Source organism: Babylonia areolata, chromosome 4 (genome assembly GCF_041734735.1).
Source record: "Babylonia areolata isolate BAREFJ2019XMU chromosome 4, ASM4173473v1, whole genome shotgun sequence".
In the NCBI taxonomy this organism is placed as follows: Eukaryota; Metazoa; Mollusca; class Gastropoda; order Neogastropoda; family Buccinidae; genus Babylonia; species Babylonia areolata.
The window spans coordinates 15,807,232-15,830,387 of record NC_134879.1 but is presented as its reverse complement, the minus strand read 5'-3'; the positions used below and the strand labels follow the sequence as shown (position 1 = coordinate 15,830,387).

The 23,156-nt window shown below is 38.7% G+C and overlaps 1 protein-coding gene across 2 annotated transcripts; it reads right to left on the bottom strand.

Moving 5' to 3' along the window:
- Window positions 1-2,195: 2,195 nt before the first annotated feature.
- On the bottom strand, window positions 2,196-19,387 carry LOC143281578 (uncharacterized). Of its 2 annotated transcripts, XM_076586814.1 has the most exons (9): window positions 19,298-19,387; window positions 15,232-17,510; window positions 14,507-14,730; window positions 12,826-12,958; window positions 11,581-11,769; window positions 10,782-10,839; window positions 9,243-9,305; window positions 6,387-6,401; window positions 2,196-2,456 (listed from the first exon to the last, which is right to left on the bottom strand). In XM_076586814.1, exons 2-9 carry the CDS (start codon window positions 17,416-17,418, stop codon window positions 2,236-2,238), a joined length of 3,090 nt encoding a protein of 1,029 aa, XP_076442929.1. In that variant the 5' UTR covers window positions 17,419-17,510; window positions 19,298-19,387; the 3' UTR covers window positions 2,196-2,235. The 2 variants fall into 2 exon arrangements, with proteins under 2 accessions (XP_076442929.1, XP_076442930.1); XM_076586815.1 differs by lacking the exon at window positions 6,387-6,401.
- Window positions 19,388-23,156: the final 3,769 nt, after the last annotated feature.

The following is a 23,156-nucleotide window of genomic DNA, read 5'->3' as shown; positions in this document are numbered from 1 at the left end:
ACATGTGTTATTTCCCCCCCGGGAGCAAAACACAGAAAAGATACCTTAATATCTAATTTTTTGGAGGTGGAGGGAAGCATCGAATATACACACTCTTACAAACCCAAATTTGTACATTTACAGACTTATAAGGCCTTTAAATAGAGTACCTCAATTTCTCCAAAATATTCCAAACATGTAATGACCACATAATCCCTGTTTGAGGTCACTGCCACATGATAGGCAGGCTTTTGTGGGAACTGTGAAACAAGAACAAACAAGTGACGGCCTCCACTTCACTCATGGACACACAAGTTCACGTCTCCTCTTTGTGATGACAGCAGCTATCATCAGCAGAGGTGGCAGCTCGTAAGCTTGTATCAACACTTTTACTGCACAAGAATGGTAGAGATATTTCCTATGCTCTCTCTCTTCCCTTCTCTCATTGTTTCTTTGTTTTACCATCCGTTGTACAAAACAATGTTTTCACCTCAAAAAGTACTGAATGTGCCACCAGAACCAGAACAAAAAGCAAGAAGACAAAGGAATACAAAACAAGTTGCTTTCAAAGTTAAAACCCTTATTTTTTAATTTTGTATTCTTGATTTGATTTGATATGGATACTTTGCATCAATCCTTGGTCATTTGCTTAACAGGCTGCCTACCTGCGTAGAGGCGACTGACGGCTGCCACTGGGCGCTCATCATTTGTTTCCTGTGTCATTCAATCATGTTTCAGTCATGCACGCATACACTCTCAGACAGACATGCAACATTTTATGTGTATGACCGTTTTGTTTACTTGCCCCGCCATGTAGGCAGCCATACTCGTTTTCGGGGGGGTGTATACTGGGTATGTTCTTGTTTCCATAACCCACTGAAAGACATGGATTACAGGATTTTTAACATGAGCAGTCTTGAACAAACGTAGAGAAGAAAACTACACTACATACTCTCTTAATAATCCATCCTCCAAAAATACACACTGAAACCTTACTGGAAATTCAGAACATTCGCAATGAAAGATGAAAGAAATGTGAAGTGGACAAAAAGCAGTCTCACAACAATAAACAATCCGCAACGCAATTCAGGTAAGACACTGTATGTCACACAAAATCAAGGAAGCATTTGCATGACCTGGGCTTAAAACCTCTGGACTAATGAATCTGCCGCTGATGGATCTATGTGGATACCTGCTTCATGGAATGCTTCAGAATGGTTTCCACCAGGACAGTAGGTAAAAACTTCAGTTCAGTTGCTCAAGCAGGCATCACTGCCTTCAGACAATTCCATATACGCTACACCTCATCTGCTAAGCAGATGCCTGACCAGCAGTGTAATCCAGTGTGCTTAGTTCTTGAGGGAAAAAAACAACAACATATATTACATGTATATTTATAAGTTAAAGACCCACAATGAGGACCATACAATGGTGCAAACGCAATGTACTGTTGCCAGTGAATTTTTACAATGTCTGTTCACTAGCAAAGATACAAATTTATGTGAACAGTCGCACTGACTTAAACACACAAGGTCAAGTGTTTTCATGTGAAATGTTGCATTTTTTTCCTCCTGGTTTGTTCTAAGGATGCTTATGATACATTCTGCTCATGTATGCAAGCCTGTGTAATCTGACACCCTCACAAAACAAGCAAATCATCTGAGAAACATCCAGTCCCTTACGGAAATAAATTACATACTTCATTTACACCAAATCACAACCTATTGTATATATGTGGTATGGTTTCAATGGTCCTTTCAATTCATTACCGGGCACATCTCTTTTCAGAAATCTGGTTGGGAGACGGACTTTGATCTGGTAACAATTAATCAGAGGCCAGCATTTTTTCTTCTTTTTTTTGTTTCATGTGAAAAGCAATTATCAGGATAACAAAAACAAAAAAACAAAAAAATTCCTACTGAACTTGCTGGAAAACACCACCACTCTTAAGAACAGCTTCAATGAACCATGCATTTTTTTTCTTTTTGAATTCTTCAAAAAAATGTTTAATTTCATAATTCTTTTCACTTCACAAAAAACAACAACAACAACAACAAAAACCCCAACAGACGCCATGACCTTCTCAGATTTGACATGATAATAGCAATAGTTTTGTCATCATGCTTCCAAACCTTTTCCACTAGGATCCCCCCCATTCCCCCTTCCCACCCGTGCCGCACCACCCCACCCCCCACTCAAAAGTTCAGTCACCAAAACCGTTTTCCACAAGCTCCCTCTCTCCACACGCCACACTCCTCAGTTCTTGATGGGGAACATGAGCACTTTGGACTGCATGAAGGTGAGGTCGGGCAAGCTGGCCAACACCCGCAGAGCCTCCGCGCTCATCTGGGAGCTGGCGGCGGCATCATCCCGGCGGCTGCGCACGCTGGTGGGCTTGACGCTCTTCAGGATGTCCTCCAGAGGCTGCGAGGACTTGACGCTGGACCGCGGGGCGTCCAGCAGTTCTGACTGGAACACTGAGGACACACAGCGCATAGTGCCATTTTATCTGTGGTAGTTGTAAGTTTTTTGGTGGTTTTTTGTTGTTGTTTTTTTTGCCTGCAGTTTTTTTTTTAATTTGTTTTCCTATGGAAGTGGATTTTTCTACAGAATTTTGTCAGGGACAACCTTTTTTGTTGCTATGGGTTCTTTTACGTGTGCTAAGTGCATGCTGCACACAGGACCTTGGTTTATCGTCTCATCTGAATGACTAGTATCCAGACCACCACTCAAGGTCTAGTGGTGGAGGAGAAAAATACTGGCGACTGTGCCACGATTCGAACCAGTGCGCTCAGATTCTTTCGCTTCCTTGGCGGACACATTACCTCTAGGCCATAACTCCATTTCAAGCTTCTATCATTAAGCCATCTACACATGTGAAGATTACAATACTAAACTCAGTGCATGTTCCATTCATGCCCTGTGAATTAAAAAAAAAAAAAAAAAAAATCAGCTGAAGTTAAGAAAAAATTTCAAGCTTCTAGTTCTATCATAACCCATGTATACATCTGGAATGTTGCAGTCATGCCCTGTGTAATTTCTATATTTAGAAATGTGTTGCTTTGAACAAACTTCATGAGTTTGTGACATGTATAAAAAAAAAAGAAAAAAAAAAAAAAAAAAAGACAGTCCCGTGAACATTACCATCTGAAACAGGATGAAAACCAAAATAGCTGGCTGAACTACACACAGAATATTTGTCTGTTAATGAACCAGATCCTGAACAATCCAGTTTACTACAAAAGTACAATACAAAGGTGGAGCTGGAGAAGTAGAAGAAGAAGAGAGGGGAAGTTGGAAGAAGAGAAGGAAAAGGAAGAAGAAAAAGAAGAAGGAAGAGGAAGACAGATGAGAAGAGAAAATGAAAGCACATCAGATGAATTTCTAGAGAGGCACAATGTACCAATCGAAGCGAAATTTGTTTTTTACTGCTCTTACTCCTAATAATAGTTTTCTATAAGAAGAGATGTATGTGAATAAACAAAACATGAAATGCCAATGAGTAATATTGTTTCACTGAATAGCTCATCTTTGAGTTAACCAATATTTGTGTCATGCTAACATAAATTATGTTTTTTGTTTTGTTGTCCAATGGGCCAACAGAATATTGCATGGAAATAATATTCAGGCATCTGACAGGAATTTTAAAAGCTGTATGAATTAGTTCACTTGTTTGCAAAACAATCTTTATTTTCAGTGTATCATTTCTAAAACAATGTCTGCATGCCTCTGACAAATTTATAACAGGTGAGTATATATCAAAATCATAAATACTTCCATTAAAAAAGATCTTCCATATCATAATTCTGACTACAGTATAAAGTTTTCATCACTTCAAGTTCAACATATCTGCCATCTGAAAGAAGTCAATAAAAGAAATAACTTTTTATTTTTAATTGCAAAAGAGCATACAAAAAACAAGAAACAAAAACCCACATGCACATGTACAGTACATGCAAACACACACGTGTGCAAACGTGCATGCGCACGCACACACACACATTCCAAATACACTCAAAAACATTCTAAACAAAGCAAACACACACACACACAAATAATACATAATAAAATCAAACCAAAAACAAATATTGTAGAATTTTATCAAACACTCCATCTCAAGATTGCCTTCTTACATTCTTCCTCACAAAGACCAAACCAAAAATAAACAATAATTGAATAAAACACCTAACCTATTTCCTCTCCAGCTTATATGCCCTTAAAAAAAAAAAAAAAAAAAAAAAAAAATCATAACATAAATAAATAAACAAAAAAGGAAATTTTCTGAGGAGTTATTTGCATTCAGACTTCATTTATAAAACTGTATATTATATAAGCATGCAGAACAAAGATGGGCTGTAATTTGTTGGGTTTGTGTGTGTGTGTGTGTTGTTGCTTCTTTTTTTTTTTTTTTTTTTTTTTTTTACAGATGTGATTCAGATTACCCTCTGCTGCTCTTAACAAGTGACTGTATTTAATACATAATTTGTGTTACTTACTTTGACCAGTTTTTAAAAAAATATAAGTAACAAAAAAGGAAAAAAAAGAAGAAGAAAAAAAAAGATATACAACTTATTACAAGACAATTTTTACAATATCGACACAAAGAATCAGCTTCATAAATCACATAGGGATATCTGAAAAAAAAAGTAGTAAATACTGGGGCCCCGAAGTTGAAACCAAAACCAGCTGAAGCTGAAAACATCTCCCACAGAAAACGATGAAAAATGTCTGAGTGATGTCATTGGGAAATGTTTTATGGAACCAGAACAAACTGGCACTGAGACAAAAAGTGGATAATTCTGTTGAAGATGATAACAATACAATCACATTTGACACCACAGACAGACAGACAGACAGAGAGAGAGCAAGAGAGAGAGAGAACTGTACAGAGACAGAGACAGAGGAAAAACAAAAAGGGGAGAAACTCAAAAAGGCAGGGAAAGAGGATATAGAACTTTAGAAGAGAAATTAAACCAAATTCTATTTCACCATGGTATATGGGTAATGAGAAAAGCAAATGTGGGATAACGTCACTTTTATATGCGTATAATAAAAAATAAATAAATAAATAAACAAACAAACAACAACAAAAAATCCTAACCAGCCATGGAGTGTTACATAACAAAATAACAAAAGCAAAAGGAAAGTAAGTAAATAAGAGAGAGAGAGAGAGAGAGAGAGAGAGAGAGAGAGAGAAAGGGATAGAGGAGGGGAGGGGTGGGGTGGGGTATGGGGGGAATGGGTGGAAGACAGACAGAGCCGAGACACAGACACACAGAGAAAGTGAGAGAGACAGAGATGGGGCACAAGTGGGAGGGAAGCAGAGAACCATTCTCATTCAAAATGATTAGGTATGCATCATCATTATCATGTGCTGGTGAACAGAGACCTTTCATTTAAGAAAGCAGTGCAAAACTGCATTTAGTGATGATGAACAGACGAGAGAGAGAGAGACAGAGAGAGAGAGAGAGAGAGAGAGAGAGAGAACTGACAAGTATAAATTAAAACATGAAAAGCAAACTGAGTAGTCCAACAGATAACATACTCAATCCATCACTCCATGATTCCTCAATGATTTCTATCTTATAAACTCCCAATCTTTTTTTTCTTCTTTTTTTTTTCCCAAATGAATCTGATCTTTTTTTTCTTTCTTTCTTTTATTTTATTTTACAAACCTTAGCACCTTCTGCTGTCTCTGAATCACAAATCAATACATTCATGTAATGACTGTAAAGAGTAAAATATTCTGAAAGAACAAAACAACGTCAAAAGAGTGACAACATTAACCGGTGAAATAAACCTTACATACCTACCTCACATCATCTTTTCTCATGACTTTGTTTTATTTTATCATATCTTATTTTATGTATCTATCTAATTATCTACTTTACTGATCTAGTATTCATTCATTTATTTTTTACTACTTCTTCTCTTCTTAGCACTACACTTTGAAAACTATTTCATACAGCCGACTCTTCAAAATTCACAAACTTTCCCCAAACCAGCTGAAATTTCACAGAACAAACTCTTCTAAAAACTGCCGTGACTGTATGAACAAACTCACAATGTCACTGTCACATGCTGAAAAAAAAACCCCCAAAAAACAAACAAAAAAACAAACAAAAACCCTAAAGCAAAAAACAAACAAAACAAATCAAAATACCCCAAACCAAACCAAAACAAAAGCAGCATAAGAAAAAAAATATTGGGAAAAAAAAAAAGCAAAACAAAACTCAATCCCATTCAAAACAAATCAACATTACCCATGCATGCACTCAATCAATCTTGAACTACTTTAAATGAGCATGCAGTGCCTATAATAGTCATGTAAAGTACACAAGTTTGAAATGATTGCAAATCAAATGGTGCGAAAAAAAGAATTAAGGATTATAGAGAACTGAACTTACCCCAGTCCCATTCATCTATAAGGAGTTTGATTAAAACATTAACAGAAGGGGTTAGTACCACTAATACTGTAATACTAATAGACAAAATGAATCCAATGAATGGATTTTTTTTCTTTTTTAAATGCAGTGAGCCAATCATGTCTGTGTGTTGTGTTGTGTGTGTGTGTGTGTGTGTGTGTGTGTGTGTGCGTGTGTTTGTGTGTGACACAAGCTTTTGTGTGTGTCTGTTATACACATGCGCCTGCGTGTGTGTTTGTGTGTGTGTGTGTGTGTGTGTGTGTGTGTGTGTGTGTGTGTAATCATGCACATGTGCATGCATATGTCACCTTTTCTGGTGTTGGCATGCGTATGTGTGTGGTATGTGCATTTTCCTTGGGAGGGTTGGGGGGAGGGGAGGTGGGTGGGGGGGGGGGGGGGGACAGGGGTGGTGGAAGTAGGGGAGGACCACACAAATATCATTTTCAGGCAGCAATGAGAAATAACTAATGTCGTTCATGCTTCACAAGCATTAGCGTAAAGTCTTTGCCATACATGAAACGTATCACAGGACACACCACAACATCAACACGGAACAAAGGTGTGTTCATCATCTGGTTTTGCAGTCAAATATGAAATACAAGCTGGAAACAGTGAGGAGGATCTAGACCAAAAGATAAGCGCCCTTGGGAATTATCTCTGGAAAAAAAATAATAATAAAAAAAAATAACAGACTTCAGTTTTAGCATAACGGGCCTCAGTTTTCTTTTCAAATCAAACTATTTCCTTTCTGGTTTCTGTTGCACTTTCACTCCTTTTGTTTCAGATTGTCTAGCACAGCTCCCGGATCAAGTGGGATTACTGACTGCAACAGATTCTGTAGGGGATGAGGTTCTATCTTTTCTTATATTTTTGGTTGTGAGAAAAGAAAACTTTGGTTTTTCTTTCTTTCTTTCCTTTTTTTGTTTTTTTTGTTTTTGTTTTGAGAAGTGTGCACATTTTATGATATGTGGCCATTACTACGCAATCTGTTAGTGTTAATAATGACATCAACACAACAGTGGCTCAATCAATGCAGTTACGTTGTTAGTTGCTCAGACACAACACCGTGTTACTTTTTATATTTTAATCAGCCACAAAGTACTGATCTGTACACAGCACAAGCTTCATCACTCCAGCCCCAAGCACTAATGGTTGACAGGACATTTAACCCAGCATTTCCCGCCCACCTATATCAAGGATTTTCTTCTTTTTTTTTTTTTATGGTTGACAGGACATTTAACCCAGCATTTCCCACCCACCTATATCAAGGATTTTCTTTTTTTTATGGTTGACAGGACATTTAACCCAGCATTTCCCGCCAACCTATAAAGGATTTTCTTTTTTCTTTTCTTTCCTTTCTTTTTTTTTTTTTTTTATAAGATGTTACACTGAAAATGAATAACTGATTAACTCTGTTTTCATTTTGAAGAATAATGAAAAGACAATGATACTGAAAACATCTGGAGAGAGGGGGCAGTGAACTAAAACACTAAACCAGTCAAATCAATGTAACACAGAAATTCATCATTTAAAGAATTTAACCAATGGGACAAGTGCGCAATAGAATGAATAATCTTTCATAGCAAAAGAAAAAGAAGATAAAATTTGGGGAGCAAATGCAAGGGAGAGAACTGAATTAAAGGAGAAATCTGCAGAGTGAAAGCTCAGCAGATTATAAATTTGAGGAAAACGCTCCAAAGATATTTCTGTGTCTTAAATATTATGATATGTACACAAAATGTCTACGTCTGGATGTCAGAATCCGTAATGACACATCCTATGGCTGTTGACACCATCTGACTGAAAAAATGATCTCCCTTTTTAACCAGTAATCAACCTTTGCCAGATTTAAAAGACTGCGCCATTTATGAGAAGTTATCTGCCTTTGTGAAGCTGAAATTGACAAGCAGATGATAACAAAAAATAACTAAATGAAAGAGTTCCCCAAAAGATCATCATCGCCAAAGTTACTTATAAAACAAAATTAACAACAAAACAAAAGCTTTTTTTTTTCAATCAATGGGGAAGTGACACAATGTCAGAGCATGATCACTGATATCCATTTGGTAAACATATGATGCATTGATAGTTAGTTTGAGTGTGTGTGTGTGTGAGAGAGAGAGAGAGAGACACCCACACCCAAATGACCTTTTTTTTTTTAGGTCCAACCAAGTACCTGATAAAATAACTGTGTATACAACACATCACTAAACCAATACTAACATCAACTGACAGATTATACAAAAATAGCATGTCTTTTCAGGACAGGACATTGATTAGTAGAAAATCCAGATTCAAACAGGACAGAAACTCCTGTTACATCAGATAAGCAATTACACCAAACTGTACAGGCAGTGAGGCACTCCAAGCCACATGATACAAACAGCTCATACAAAAAGAACAATGAACATTATTTTGATTATGACAGATTGTACTGGAGAGAAGAAGAAGAAGAAACGCACAGATTTTGATAAACATGAAATTAAAAGAAACAGAAAAAGCACCACGCATGAACAGACATCAGTTTGTTACACAGATCAGTAGTTAAAAAGAGAAAAACACCATAAAGAGTGAGTCAACCAACTTATGAGTCACACACACAATACATACAAAGACCTGACACAAACACAACATACACTCACAGAAGCAACACAAAATCAGTGTGCACTGACAGAATTGAATCCCACAAAACACACAGGACCCCAAAAGTTGTAGCATGCACTCTCTCTCTCTCTCTCTCTCTCTCACACACACACACACAAATCCCACAGAACACACAAGAGCCTTAAAGCTGCAGCTGGAACACACACACAAACATACACACACACACACACTCACCAGATGGTTTGTCCGAGGCCTGTGAGTCCTGACCCACCAGAAAGTCTAGGTCCAAACTATGGGCTGAGCACACCACAAAGGCACAGACCACCAAGCACAGCCGACGAAGCAGCAGCAGCCACACATGGAACAAAAAGATGGAAAGCAAAGAGGTCTGAGAAAGAGTGGCACTGTTACAGGGATCATACAGGGTTTTTTTTAATTACAAAACTTTTTCAGATAATGATTTTTTTTCTAAAATATTACATAACCTTGAAAATTCAAATCCAGATGCAGCACTTCATTGCAATGCTTAAACACTAAGAGAAATTTTTTTTTTTAATCTAAAACATCATAAGTAAAAAGAGGCAAAAAAATAAATACATTTACAAACCAGGATAATCTTTAAAGACTTTTTTAAAGACTATAAAAATGCATCTTTTTTTTTTTTTTTACAAATACTTATAAACTGAAAATCTGAATGAACCATGGGCACACAAAATACAGCCAGAGATTTTTTTTCTTTTTTCTGGACATATTCTAATATTATACACGGGGAAGGGAAATAGCTGGAGTTAGGTGATAATGATATATCTTATTTCTCCTGGTAGATACTGCTTAAGTCCTGGTAAAGTTTGGACAGAAAAAAATATATATATACTGATGTGATATATACACTGACCCACACATTTGAAAATAGACAAAATATGATGGGGGAGAACTTAGGTTGATGCATTCAAATTAATCTTATCACATTATTCCATTCACCCTGATTGTTGGTCCAAATGTAGAATCAATGTAAATCTCTTCTTTAAATAATAAAAACTGGTATGGAAGGCAACAAACTAACTCTTTAATATCTACTATGATCACTTCAAACAGTGCCTTGAGACAAGCAGTGCAATTGAGGAGTGAGAAATGAAAATGAACAAAAAAAAAAAAAGATTCTCAGCACACCAAAGAATGCTCAAGGAACACAAGATTTAGTATTTGTAAATAGGTAAATATTGTGCAATTATTTATCAAGCTCTTTATGACTTTACTTATCAGTATTACTGTAATATCAGAGATGATTAGATATGTTTGATAATAACGAGCAGAACAACTGCTTCACAGTTCAATGTAGTCTGCAAAAGCGGTATTTCCATTGTTTAAATACATATATACTTGATCATATGAAGTAGAATTTATGCTTCACAGTGCAGTGCAGTCTCCAAAAGTGATATTTTCTTTGTTTTTTATATCCCCTTTACTGACAACCTATTTAGCTTACAAAGAAAATAATGTATACAATAGAGAAAGGAAATTTTCTATCTAAAATTACGTTTAAATAACATACTTACCGTGACCCAACTAGTGCGGAATGACAGACCCCTGCCAGAGTCTGCACTAGTTGGGTCACGGTTAAGTATGTGTAATTAAAAAGGTTTTTTCTTCAAATCCAAAGAGAAACGCAAGCAACATTTTCAGACCATATATACAGATCACACAACCAACCAAGTGCACACACTGATAGCCGCTAAAGACCAGTACAGAGCAGTATGGTGTAAATTCACTTACATGTCAGCGGATTGGTCAGACCACTTGTGCTCCAGTCAAAGTCCACAGCAGGGATTTCCTGTGACAACAAGACATTCAAAAATCAAAGATTAAAAACTCAAATTTGACAAGAATTCCACCTCCAGTTCCTGAAATAAAGTGTCTGAAGACAAACAGCAGTGTACCAGAATCTAGAAATGCTCATATCCCAGAACAAACATGTACAATACAAACAAACAAACAAACAAAAATCCAAATGATTCCAAAAATATATAAATACTCATGTACAGCACATAACAAACTGCACACCTCATTATTTGATAACATTAGCAGCACTACTTCAAATAATTTACACAGACTCTACAATATTTTATTTTACGTATTCTTAAAAATATTTTTTCTTTGCCACTGGGTGGTAAAAATCTGACTGTTAGAACTGCCCAGTGGTTCACAAAAAGCTTCCCTTCTTTTTGTAAACAGACTTGTACACATTACTGCAATACACTTGTAAACAAATCTTTCTTCTTTCTTTCTAAGTCCGAGGGATGCCACGAACTTGGACGTCTGGCGAAGATCGGCTACCGTCCCCCAGAGCCTGGTGTTGAGGTCAGCATGTAAACAAATCAAAACCAGAAAAAGATTGCACTGAACTGTGACAACCGGCTCTCCCCAAGGGAGAGCAGCCCGAATTTCACACAGAGAAATGCCTTGTGACAAAAAAAAAAAGAGTCATTCACATGATACAAAACCCACTGATGCAACCTTACAAGCTGCATCTTCCTACTGAGAAGATGACTGATCTTTCTGACTAGTTCTTTACTTGAGTACGTCGCTCTGTCTCCTGTGAAGAGGATTCCACCAGACTAGGGGACAGCACTGAGGACACGGCACTCTGATCCGGCTGGCTGCTCCCCCCTGCCTCTCTCTCTTTTCTTCCTCCTCGGATTGGTTCCAAGAGACTCAGGCCCGTGGCAAATATTGGTACTGATCGCTTCTTGTGTCCTATCAGCTGCACAGAATAATTACGGGAACCTGATTGCCATTTATCGCATATATCAGGTAAAGAATTATGCTTGCTTAATCATGACATACAACAGCACTGAAAAATTACTTTGGGCATTACCTTTCTGATTTATTTGTTTTTAAAATTTAATTATGTTTAAAAATGGAAATTTTCTATCTAAAATTATGTTTAAATAACATACTTACCGTGACCCAACTAGTGCAGACTCCGGCAGGGGTCTGACATTCCTGTCCTGTGCAAACTACTATCCGCATATGCAGTGAAAACGAAACTACGGCCGATAACCTCCCGGAAGTAGGTAACCTCCACTTTGTCCAGCTGGCTAGCGCCCTCTTTTGACAGCAGCCATTATGACTCCTGTTCCTGTGCTCTCCATACAAAATATTTGCCTTGTCATTTTCTGTCATAAGGTTGACTTTAACCTGTTGAATTGTCACAGTTTTGGGGGTTGTTTGGGGGTTGTTTTTTTTTGTTTTCTTCATACGTTTCTCTCATGGAATGACACCTTTCCATGTTCTAAAACACTGACTGATTTATTCAAAAGTAGCAACAATAACAGCTACAAAGAAGATGAAGATATGATGCCACTGCTGTTGCAGCCAAACCAATGATAATGATGACTGTGGTGATGATGTTGTAATAAACATCTCATGTTTACAAACACGACATACGTGCATATTTTTACTTGTCTTTGTGATGTCAACATTATCAACAGTTTGTATGGACAACAGGAATTAGCGTTTTACAAACTCATATAACCTGCAAATTTTTTTTCTTTGTGGCAACAGCTGGAATATTCACACACATACAAACACACTTATCAGTGATTTTTTGTTTGTTTGTTTTTAATCATTTAAAAAATCAGAGAAAGTTATACCAATACAAAATTTTTTATCATAACCCCCCCCCCCCCCCCCCCCCCCCCACAAAAAGAAACAAAGACAAGCTGACAAAATGACAGAACTGATATCAGACATTTGTATAAAAATAATATATATATATATAAATGCTACCATACATTACACAACCAGTAGCACACACCATGTTCTGGGTGTCAATGTGCAGAGTGTGGAAGAGGTGAGAGTTGGTGTTGGACTTGCCCCACTGGTACACCACGGCCGGGGACCCATCCACATCCTGAAGCTGACCCCACAGTTTAACCCTGGGGTCTTTCCTGCACAACATATATTATACATACATATGCACACACACACACACACATATATATATATATACATACATATACTCCTAGTTTGGTTGATGTGGAATGATGGCCTAGAGGTAACACGTCCGAGAAGCGAGAGAATCTGAGCGTGCTGGTTCGAATCACGGTTCAGCCGCCGATATTTTCTCCCCCTCCACTAGACCTTGAGTGGTGGTCCGGACGCTAGTCGTTCGGATGAGACAATAAACCGAGGTCCCGTGTGCAGCATGCACTTAGCGCAAGTAAAAGAACCCACAGGCAACAAAAGGGTTGTTCCTGGCAAAATTCTGTAGAAAAATCCACATCGATAGGAAAAACAAATATAACTGCATGCAGGAAAAAATACAAAAAAATGGGTGGCGCTGTAGTGTAGCGACGCGCTCTCCCTGGGGAGAGCAGCCCGAATTTCACACAGAGAAATCTGTTGTGATAAAAATACAAATACAAATAAATATACTTACCAAGTCAAACTGATGCCAAGGCTCTCCTTTACTGTTCCTACAAGGGCATTGATATCTCAACAAGACAACCTAGTAGGCAGTACCAACCTCAGCAGGTTTAAGAGCATCCTCCACTTGGAAGTGGGCTCTACACAAGGACATCCTGCAGGGGGTGTGGTGATTTAGGGTCTCCACAGAGGGTGGTTCTCTTTGCCACAGGGTCAACAGAAGATCCCTAATTTCTGTCACACTGGTTTCAGACCTTGTACTTGCACTGTTGCAGCAACAGCAAAGGGAGGCCTTGGCATCAGTTTGACATGGTACGGTATGGGGCACGAAATTATCATTCTGGCAACCCAATGGCATTGTACAAAAAAGAAACAACAACAAACAAACAAAAAAAACAAAAACAGTCCAATTCAAGGAACTGTTGAGGAGAGATGGAGGGGAATGCTGAAAAAAAAAAAAAAAAAAAAATGATGGACTGACAATGTTGCAAAAATCATGGATGGGGAATACATGGCTTTGACATGCAACCGACAGAACCGGAGGAATTTTGTGAACAATTCTTCTGTGCAGCGCCCCAGATGACCCTTCACAGAGTTTAAGGGAGAAGTAAAAGACTCGAAGGTGGTACGGTGTTAATGTTACAGCCCATAGTTTTACTCCACAGAGCTGCTTGTTATCAACTAACAAATCAAGTTTTAAAACATGAAATTGAGAAAGGAAAAAAGGAGAAAAACTCAACCTGATGTGGTATTGATGTACAGTACATTTCCACCCCCATTCCCCCCCCGAAATTAGACTGAGACAAAGACTTTTAACTTAGTACTTCAAGCCAAAAATGCTTGTCATCTTAAAGACATTATTTAGTAAGTAAAAATTAAAAAGATAGAAATCATAATTCATAGTTCTAGAAACTAACAGAGTTGCTCCTTCACACACACACACACACACACAAAACCCACACACACAATGTACCAGAATAACCTGGCAAACTATTGCAACGTCACCACATTCACAACAGTGCTTTAATTATTATCAATATCATCATTATCATTTTAATACCTCAACTTACCTGGAAGGATGCTGCACTACCTGCCAAGTCTGCTGACTGGCTGAGCGGAACTGCAGCCCATAGGACAGGATGGTCTCCAGCATGCCCAGTGTTTTCTTGTCACAGGAGCTGACATCAACCTCAACCTCTTCCTCCCCACCGTTTTCATCACTGGGCTCCTGCTGTGTTTCACCGCATGGTGGGAAACAGCTCTTCAGGGCCGTCTCCACTCTCTTCTGTTTGACCTGGAAAAATGCAGATGAAATAAAAAAAATATTTGAAATTAATGGAAAATAATCAAAATTAAGTTAATATTAACTTAAGCTGGACACTTCTTTTTTTTAATATTTACTTTATTGACAAGGGGTGGGATAGGGGCTGTCAACACGCTCTCTCACTGGCCAGGAAAGCAGTCATAATTTTGATGTGACAAAACACAGATCTATAGCAGATCGAGTAATTTTTGCAATATATGTATAGTATCAATGCGATCTTAGTACATTATGTATGCACCACACAAATTCAAAAGATCTCTTGCTTTTGTTTTTTGTACAAATTTATGTTGTGTATCTGAGATGTCTCTCAAGTTGACTGCACTCTTTTTATCATGAATTTGTTAAGTTACTGTACATATGACTAGTGTAGTAGTACTGCAGTTGTTGAAGAATGCCTTCTAAATTTAATACCAAAGGAACAAACAAAAGGAACGGAAAAACCCAAACCCCCAAAAACTATACAGAACTTACATCTTCTGATGATGATGAAGTTGCCTCAGAACTTGTGAACCTTGTGTCAGTCACGGAACTTGGTTTTCCATCAGAAAAGCTGGCAGGAGCAGTTGGTTTCTCTGAAGTAGAGAAGTTGCCAAAATCATCATCATCATCATCATCATCAGCCGAGCTTGGCTTAGGTGGTTCCCCAAAGTCTGCCCAACCAGAATCCGAAGAGGCCGCAGGTTGTCCACTGAAGTCACCAAAATCGTCACCTCCACCAGCAGTGTCACCCGACTTGTTTGAAAAAGCACCAAAGTCGTCCTTGTCTGTGTTTGGGGCAGCAGCACCTGATGACAAGGACCCAGCGTTGAAGTCCCCAAAGTCATCATCATCATCTTCTTCCCCACCAGCCGCTTGAGTTGAAGAGAAGCCACCAAAATCTTCTTCTTCAGCATTCCCTTGGGAAGGTTCCACAGAGGAGAATTCAGCAAAGTCTTCATTGCCAGCAGTGCTGTCTTCTGAAGGCAGAACAGTCTGGGTGGGAGCAGTCTCTCCACGAAAATCCCCAAAGCCGTCATCTTCTGTCAATGAGTCATCGTCTTCCCTCCCCAAGCTGGTTTGTTTATCATCTGCCAGCGATGTGGAGGAGATGTGTGAAGATTGTTTTGAGCTGGTGTAGTCCACAGGATGACCTGGCTGACAGTCTCCCTCTCTGGGGACACCATCTTTACAATGAGTATCACTCAGGTCTTCAGGAATGTCTTCTTCAGGAATGTCCTTATCTCCCTCAGCGTCTTTGTCCATTGCACTTTCTGTTTTCCCTTCCTCTGCCAGCTTCTCATTTTCACTGACAACAGCATCCTCAAGGGACGCCCCAGAGGCATCCTCTTCATCATCAAAGTGAATGCTGTCTTTCCTCAGGACAAGATCTTCGGGTTCATCTGGCTTGTCCTTTGCATCATGGTCAACCAGTGTTGGGGAAGGTGAGGTTTCAAATGCTGCCCAGTCATCATCCTCATCTTCATCCTCATTGCACTCACCTGGAAATTTACTCACACATCCTTCATCAGAGCTCTGAGTCACAGAATCAGGCAGGTCGATGTTAGATGGTGGAGTGTCTTCAGCATCTTCTGTGGCATTACTACTGCCTGCTGCACTGCCTTCTGGCTCTGCAATCCTTTCTGAAATGCCATTCTCTATGTCTGGTACACTGGACTGCTCTTGCTGATCCTTCTCAACAAAGCTGGCATTTTCTGGTTGATCATGACCTTCCACAGACACAGAGCTGGGAACTGGTGAAACTGAACCGGAGCGCTCATTTTGACACAAAGATCCATCTGTACTGTCCTGATTGTCAAAAGAACTAATTTCTCCATTTTCCACTATCTCATTCTCAGCAGCTCCAAATGCTGCTGGCTGGCACTGATCAGTTTGATCTGGGGAGAGTGTTGTGTCTGATTGCCTGCTTGGTTCCTTATCATAGGAGACTTCAGAATCTTCACATTGTGAGAGAGAGTCCTCATCCTGACCACAATCAGCATGAGCCGGTATCTGATTCAGGTCATTGTGGGGTGATACTTGTGGCTGGCTGTCTTGAGGCATGTCGGAAAAGGTCTCGTCATCGGAATGCAAAGTTTTGTCCCCTTCACTGATGCACAGACTCTCAGACTGTGGAAGAGGAGACATGTCAGTGCTGAACAGACCCGAGTCAGTGGCAGTAGATTCTCGACTCTTCTCCATCACACTTACAGTGTCTGTTCCTTTCCCCACTCCCATGTCACTGTCGGTATCACAATCAACTTTAGGCTGGTGGGTAGTTTTCAAAGGCAAGGAGTCAATATGAGGTTTCCCTGTTCTGCTGCCATCACCCTGGAAAGTGGCAAAGTCTGCAAAATCATCATCGTCACCCACATCATCACTTCCAACCTCTTCTTTGTTGTGGACAACACCATGTTTAGAGAAGCTCTCATCAGCAGACACATCTTTAACAGCATTTGGTTGATCGTTCTCTGGGGAAGGTTCCTTGCTTGAGCCAGTCGAAACATCCGAGACGGGCCAGTCAGCAACGAAGCTCCCTCCCCCTGAAGTATCATCCCCTCCAGCTGATGGTGCACTGGCAAAGTTCCCAAAATCATCATCATCGTCGTCATCCCAGCCAAAGGCCTGGTCCTCGTCCAGAGGAGGAGGACTAGAGGACACAAAGGGGATGATGTTGGACATGGTCAGGCAACACAGTGATCACGTCAGCCAGTCAGGGGTTGTCTCCGTTCCTCACTAATTCATGCTGTTCCATCTTCCGTATATATCCAAAGCTGAAAGTGGAACAGAAAGTAGACATTTGTAACAATGTAAGTCAGTCTGTATACTTGCTGATAGATACTTTCACTTGTTTCATTTTCTGTGTGAATACTGTCACAACTAACAGTAACACATCAAACTCAGTTAAGGGGGGAAAGTAAGTAAATTTGTGTGTGATAGTTGGCTGCAACTGTCATTGTGACAAGTTTTGTTACATGTGAAAAATGGTCTGTTTACCATGACCCCGACAGGTACACTGAAGCCACCTATGGCTGTCAAGATTTAATACCATTAACTAATCATTCAAACAATCACTGAATCAGACTGTCAATTTAAGACAAGCAACCAGTTATTTTATAATACGAACTGTTTGGTAGCTTGACAATTACCAATTACAGCAAACAACAACCAAAAACACAGAATGACAGGGACATTTTTTATTGACTCAGCAAGGCTGACTTTTTCTGCTGGTCTGTATGGCACACATAATTTTGTAAGATCTTACAAGTATCACTATGTATCAGCTAAAAAATGATGTGACTGAAATACATAGTACACTAACATATAGTAACAACCAACAGACTCTTAACAGAGTAACTTAAAATCGTAAGTTCATAAACTATAAAGAACTCAATAAGTTGAGAGGGGTGGGGGAGGGGAGGAGACTGATTTTTCTTTTGGAATGTGTAGTAATAACTCTAAATGGTAAGTTCATAAAGGACTTAATGGCTAAATGAGTGGTGGACTGATTTTCACTTTATGAGCTTGTCTTTCAGAATGTGTGAACATATTTTATTTTGTATCCACTAATCAATTAATTAAGTACAACACTCCACATGCCATATATCACTGTGAGTGCGCGCACACATATAATATATATATATATATATATATATACACACACACACACATATTATATAATATATGCATACACATGTGTACTGAAGACTATCATAATCATTATGTGTTTATCATGTATGAATCTATCAGTCTATGAGAGAGAAAAAGACTCAGAGAGAGAGAGAGAGAGAGAGAGAGAGAGAGAGAGAATGTGTGTGCATGAGTGCACTTTCAGTGTTAACAATGGGAAAAACAGAATGTTCATTATCTTATCAGAAAAATGATGAGTAGGGGGGATGTGTAGGCTATCATATAAATCATGATACATGTTAGCCAGATCTATCTGTATCCAGAATGTGATTAAAACAGCATCATCATTATTATAATTAACCTTTCTTTTGGCTGGTCTTATAATCGGTCTGAGTCCTTTTCCTTCCAATTCTTTATTTACTATCACTTGTTTCACTTTCTCAGTTTCTGTGTGAATACTGTCACAACTAATTCAATATCCTGCGCAACTTCCTTACTATGGCTGAATAATTCACGCTTATTGGTGGTGTGGCTGATATGAATGATGATGATGGTGATGAGACAAAACTGTGGTCTGCAAAAAGTGTTTCAATAATTGAATAAATATTTTTGGCATTGATAATAAATGTCTTGTTTTATTTTGCCAAAACACAGTTCAGAAGTATTTGTTATTGTCTGTCATCTGGCACCTACTGACTATAAGAAATATCAAAGGGAGTAGTTAATCAACAAAGTACAAGGATAACATTCGGACAAGAGATTTATAAACATTATCAAAGGCATTTGTTCTCATTCAGTTACGAGAGCTCGTTACATCTGCTCGACAGTTGCCGTCATTCCGATGAATGAAAATGAAATCAGATGGGGCATATCTAATGATTATCGTGCAAAAAAACGTCATATGTGATCAATGCTCAAATTATTACTTTACCATAGATATCATGGATGAATTTCGAAGGTCATCGATGCAGTTCCGTTCACACCTCCTGCAACAAACGCTGGATGGCTGAATCGATTCTCCACCTTTCGACAACCCACTTCCGCAAAATACAATGGTCTCTGGGAGATCAAGAAAGACCACTCCAACCACGTCCAACTGCCGTGCCCTACCAGTTACGTCCCACGATTTTACAGCCACCATAGCGCTGTGCTGCGTAAAAAAAAATGGAAAAAATAAAAAATAATTTTTTTTTTAAACCCCAAAACAACACTGTTGCATCTTATTGTAGTTTCAGGTTAAATTTCAAGGAGATGTCACACACACACACACACACACACACACACACACACACACTGACACTGATACACCGGGCGCGCGCGCGCGTGCACCGGCACACTCAGTGAGACACATATATAATTATATTATATTAAAGATATATAAAATTAGGGAGAATTGGATTGAAGGAAAATGCCAGGACATAGAGGAAAACCTGACAAGAAACAACAGCAAGAAAGCCTACCAAGTTGTGAAAGAACTTACCAACACAAGGCAAGGTAGAACTATGTCCAACATCCAGACCAAGGATGGAAAATGTCTAACAGAAGAACAAGACATCCTAAAGCGATGGACAGAATACTGCTCAGAGCTATACAACATACAGACCCACAGGTGATCCAGCAATAATGAATGTCCACAGCCATGATAAAAATAATCACCCCATACTCCGTGAAGAAAATGTAGCAGCAATAACTATAGAAAAAAGGAGAGTCGGGGAGGAGGAAACGATTCTTTGAATGTAGTAACCTGAATGGTAAGTTATGATTAATGGCATGAAATATTGACAAGATTTTCAAACAGTGATGCTCACACTGTGTGAACAATTATTTGTATCCACTATCCAAAATAAGACAATCACTCCACATGTCATAACACTGTGACGCCACCATATGATATAGTATAAAAGTCATGTTGAAATAATCTCTATAACAACTAACCACAAATAAAACATCATATGCTGAAGAATCATCAAGGTTTTCATGACAGAAGACATCAACTGAAAAAAATTTTCAATGAGGGGCTAATGAGAGAGGTAAGCAGAGACAGCCAACAAGAGAGGAATGTGTTCATAGTGATTTCTTAACAAGGAAACAGATTTGACATTATCATATCAGAAATATGTGGGGTTACTCATGAAATCTGATACATAAGCCAATCACTGATCAGAACTGTGATACAGCACATCTATAAAAAGGCCACACGGCCGTCTTCCTCCAATTCTATTTACATCACTGTTTCAACTTCACAGTCTGGTGAGACAACTGCACAACTAATTCAATATCCTGCCAACTCCCTTACTATGCAATAATAATTGTGGTGGCAATGAATGATGAGATGTAGGACACGTTCTGCATAAGGTTCAAAATGACAAACTACTTTTGGCATGATAATAATGCTGGCTGAAAACAAGAAGAGTATGCTGTCACTGGTCACCTACTGACTAACAAAGTCAAGGAGTAGTAATCAAAATCAGTACGAGAAAATCCACAATGATTATAACAACACCAACGGCATCAGCATTGTCCATAAAAGTCAACGAGAAGCTTAAACCACTGCTCGAAAGTTGGGCAATTCCGATGAAGGAAATGAAATCAGAGGGTACTTCTGATGAATTCGCAAACAAAACGCATCATACAATGCTAAACATACTGAACAACAAAACATGATATTCGAAGATCATCGATGCGTTCCGTTATACAACATCTGCAACAACGCTGGAGGTTTGAGACCCTGACTGCAGACCATCGCAAGAAAACCAATGGTCTTCGGAATAAGAGGACCACTTCTAACCACTCACTGCGTCCCTACAAGTACCCACATACACACTAACGCTGTGCTGAAAACAAAATCAAAAAAACCAAAAACTGTTGCTCTTATTGTAAAAAGTAAATTAGATGGTATGCACACATCCCCACACACCTCTTCCAAAACACCTGCAAGCACCGTACAAGCACAACACACGACGACAGAACACACACGAATGGAAGAAACACCGGGGGCAGGCTGCGCCGGACGGCCCTAGGAACACAAAAATAAGATAATTATATCACAGGTTCAAGTCTGAAAACTAGAATTAATAATGGATATAATACGTGTTAGGGAGGGGTGTGGGGGGCCACTGGCGGGCGGCGGGCGAATCTCCATAGATCAAAAGGGCATATTCTGCTGCACACCCAACTTCCCCTTCAGTCCACTGTCGCCTGTCACTGAGTTAATAACGATTCACAATATTAACAATTCTGAAACGAGAAAAATCAATACCCATAGCCACTGTTATGCCGGGTCCCCCAAATCGTCATTTTAACGTCAGAATCTCTCTCTCTGTCTCTCTCTCAATGTATGTATATATATATATATATATATATATATATATATATATATATATATATATATATATATACTCTAACATATTTATACACACACATTTATATTATATAATATAATTATATATATCAGTGTGTGTGTGTGTGTGTGTGTGTGTGTGTGTGTGTGTGTGTGTGTGTGTGTGTGTGTGTGTGTGCCGTGTGCGTGCAGACATTTTCAGAGAGAGAGAGAGAGAGAGAGAGAATTTCCAGGTTCCTAGTCAATGACCAATAATTATTGATTCCCGACTTAGATACGTCTGTATCAGTTGCGTCAGTGTCTGCGTGTATATCACTCAGGCCCAACACTCGGCTTATATCACAGATTGACATAAGTTTACATTTGGGCCAACAGCAAAGTGAGAGCTGTATTATCAATGGTTTCTCCAGTCAATGGGAAATCATTTACAGCTTAGTCTTTTGTGAAGGACTATGACTCTCAAACTAGGAGGCAAAATTGCACTGGCTCTTAGTGCTGCAGCCTTGTGGGCTAGTTGGCCTTTGGGAATCATCCCAACGCCGACTGTCCTAAAACCCACTTGGCTGAGAGAGTGGGGATGTACTTGGGCAAAACACTCTCCACCATAATCAAATTCTAGCCCAAATAGTCGGAACAGCAGTTGCCTCCTCTGCTGTTCTGATGGTCATAGTCGGACACGACTGACAATCATATATATATATATATATATATATATATATGTGTGTGTGTGTGTGTGTGTGTGTGTGTGTGTGTTCGTTCTTTAGTTTAGCGTCTTTTCACTATCAGTGATATTAGACGTTAAAAAATATAATAAAATAAAGAAGAAAAAAAAAGTGGAAAACAGAAAAAATGTGAACTAGAAAACTACCGTAAAATGTATAACTAACATGCAATTACATTTAACAGTAACAAATCAATAATAATAATGATAATAATCAGAAACCATTAACACAATTCTGAAGTGCATTAAAGGAATGTAGAAATAGGGCTATGAACTAATGCTTGTGAAAGTTAAGACCATAAGAACCTCGTCAGAAATAACTTTACACAAAGAATTATTATTCTCTTTGAAATACTTGGGCAAGAAGGTATGTAACTGCTGGCAGTGAAACAAAGAATGATGCAAGCTGAACTGCTTACCACAGATACATGTAACATTTTTACTATACTTTATCTTCAGCGCATCAAGTTTTATACGGAAGAAAGTAGAGGTTAGTAATCTTGTATAGCAAGCTGATGGATTCGGTATCTTTTCTTTAATAATATTCTCGGGGAATAATGTTCCTTTATGGTTTAAAAACTTTAACTTCCATCGGTTATGAAATCGACCCCATGCTGATTTTTCTAACAAAGTGTATGCCTCTTTTACGGAAAGACGGACATGTATTTTTGTCATTTTTTCTGAATCTTGTGCTCCTCTTTTAGTTGCTTTATCAGCAGTTTCATTGCC

What these genes read in the sequence shown, in the direction of transcription:
- LOC143281578 (XM_076586814.1), bottom strand. Translation starts at nt 17,418, where the DNA reads ATGTCCAACATCATCCCCTTTGTGTCCTCTAGTCCTCCTCCTCTGGAC. An exon ending in GTAGTGCAGCATCCTTCCAG is followed by an intron (nt 12,959 to 14,506) that starts GTAAGTTGAGGT and finishes TATGTTGTGCAG; the next exon opens with GAAAGACCCCAGGGTTAAAC. An exon ending in ACATTGACACCCAGAACATG is followed by an intron (nt 11,770 to 12,825) that starts GTGTGTGCTACT and finishes TATTCTGTGCAG; the next exon opens with CTGATAGGACACAAGAAGCG.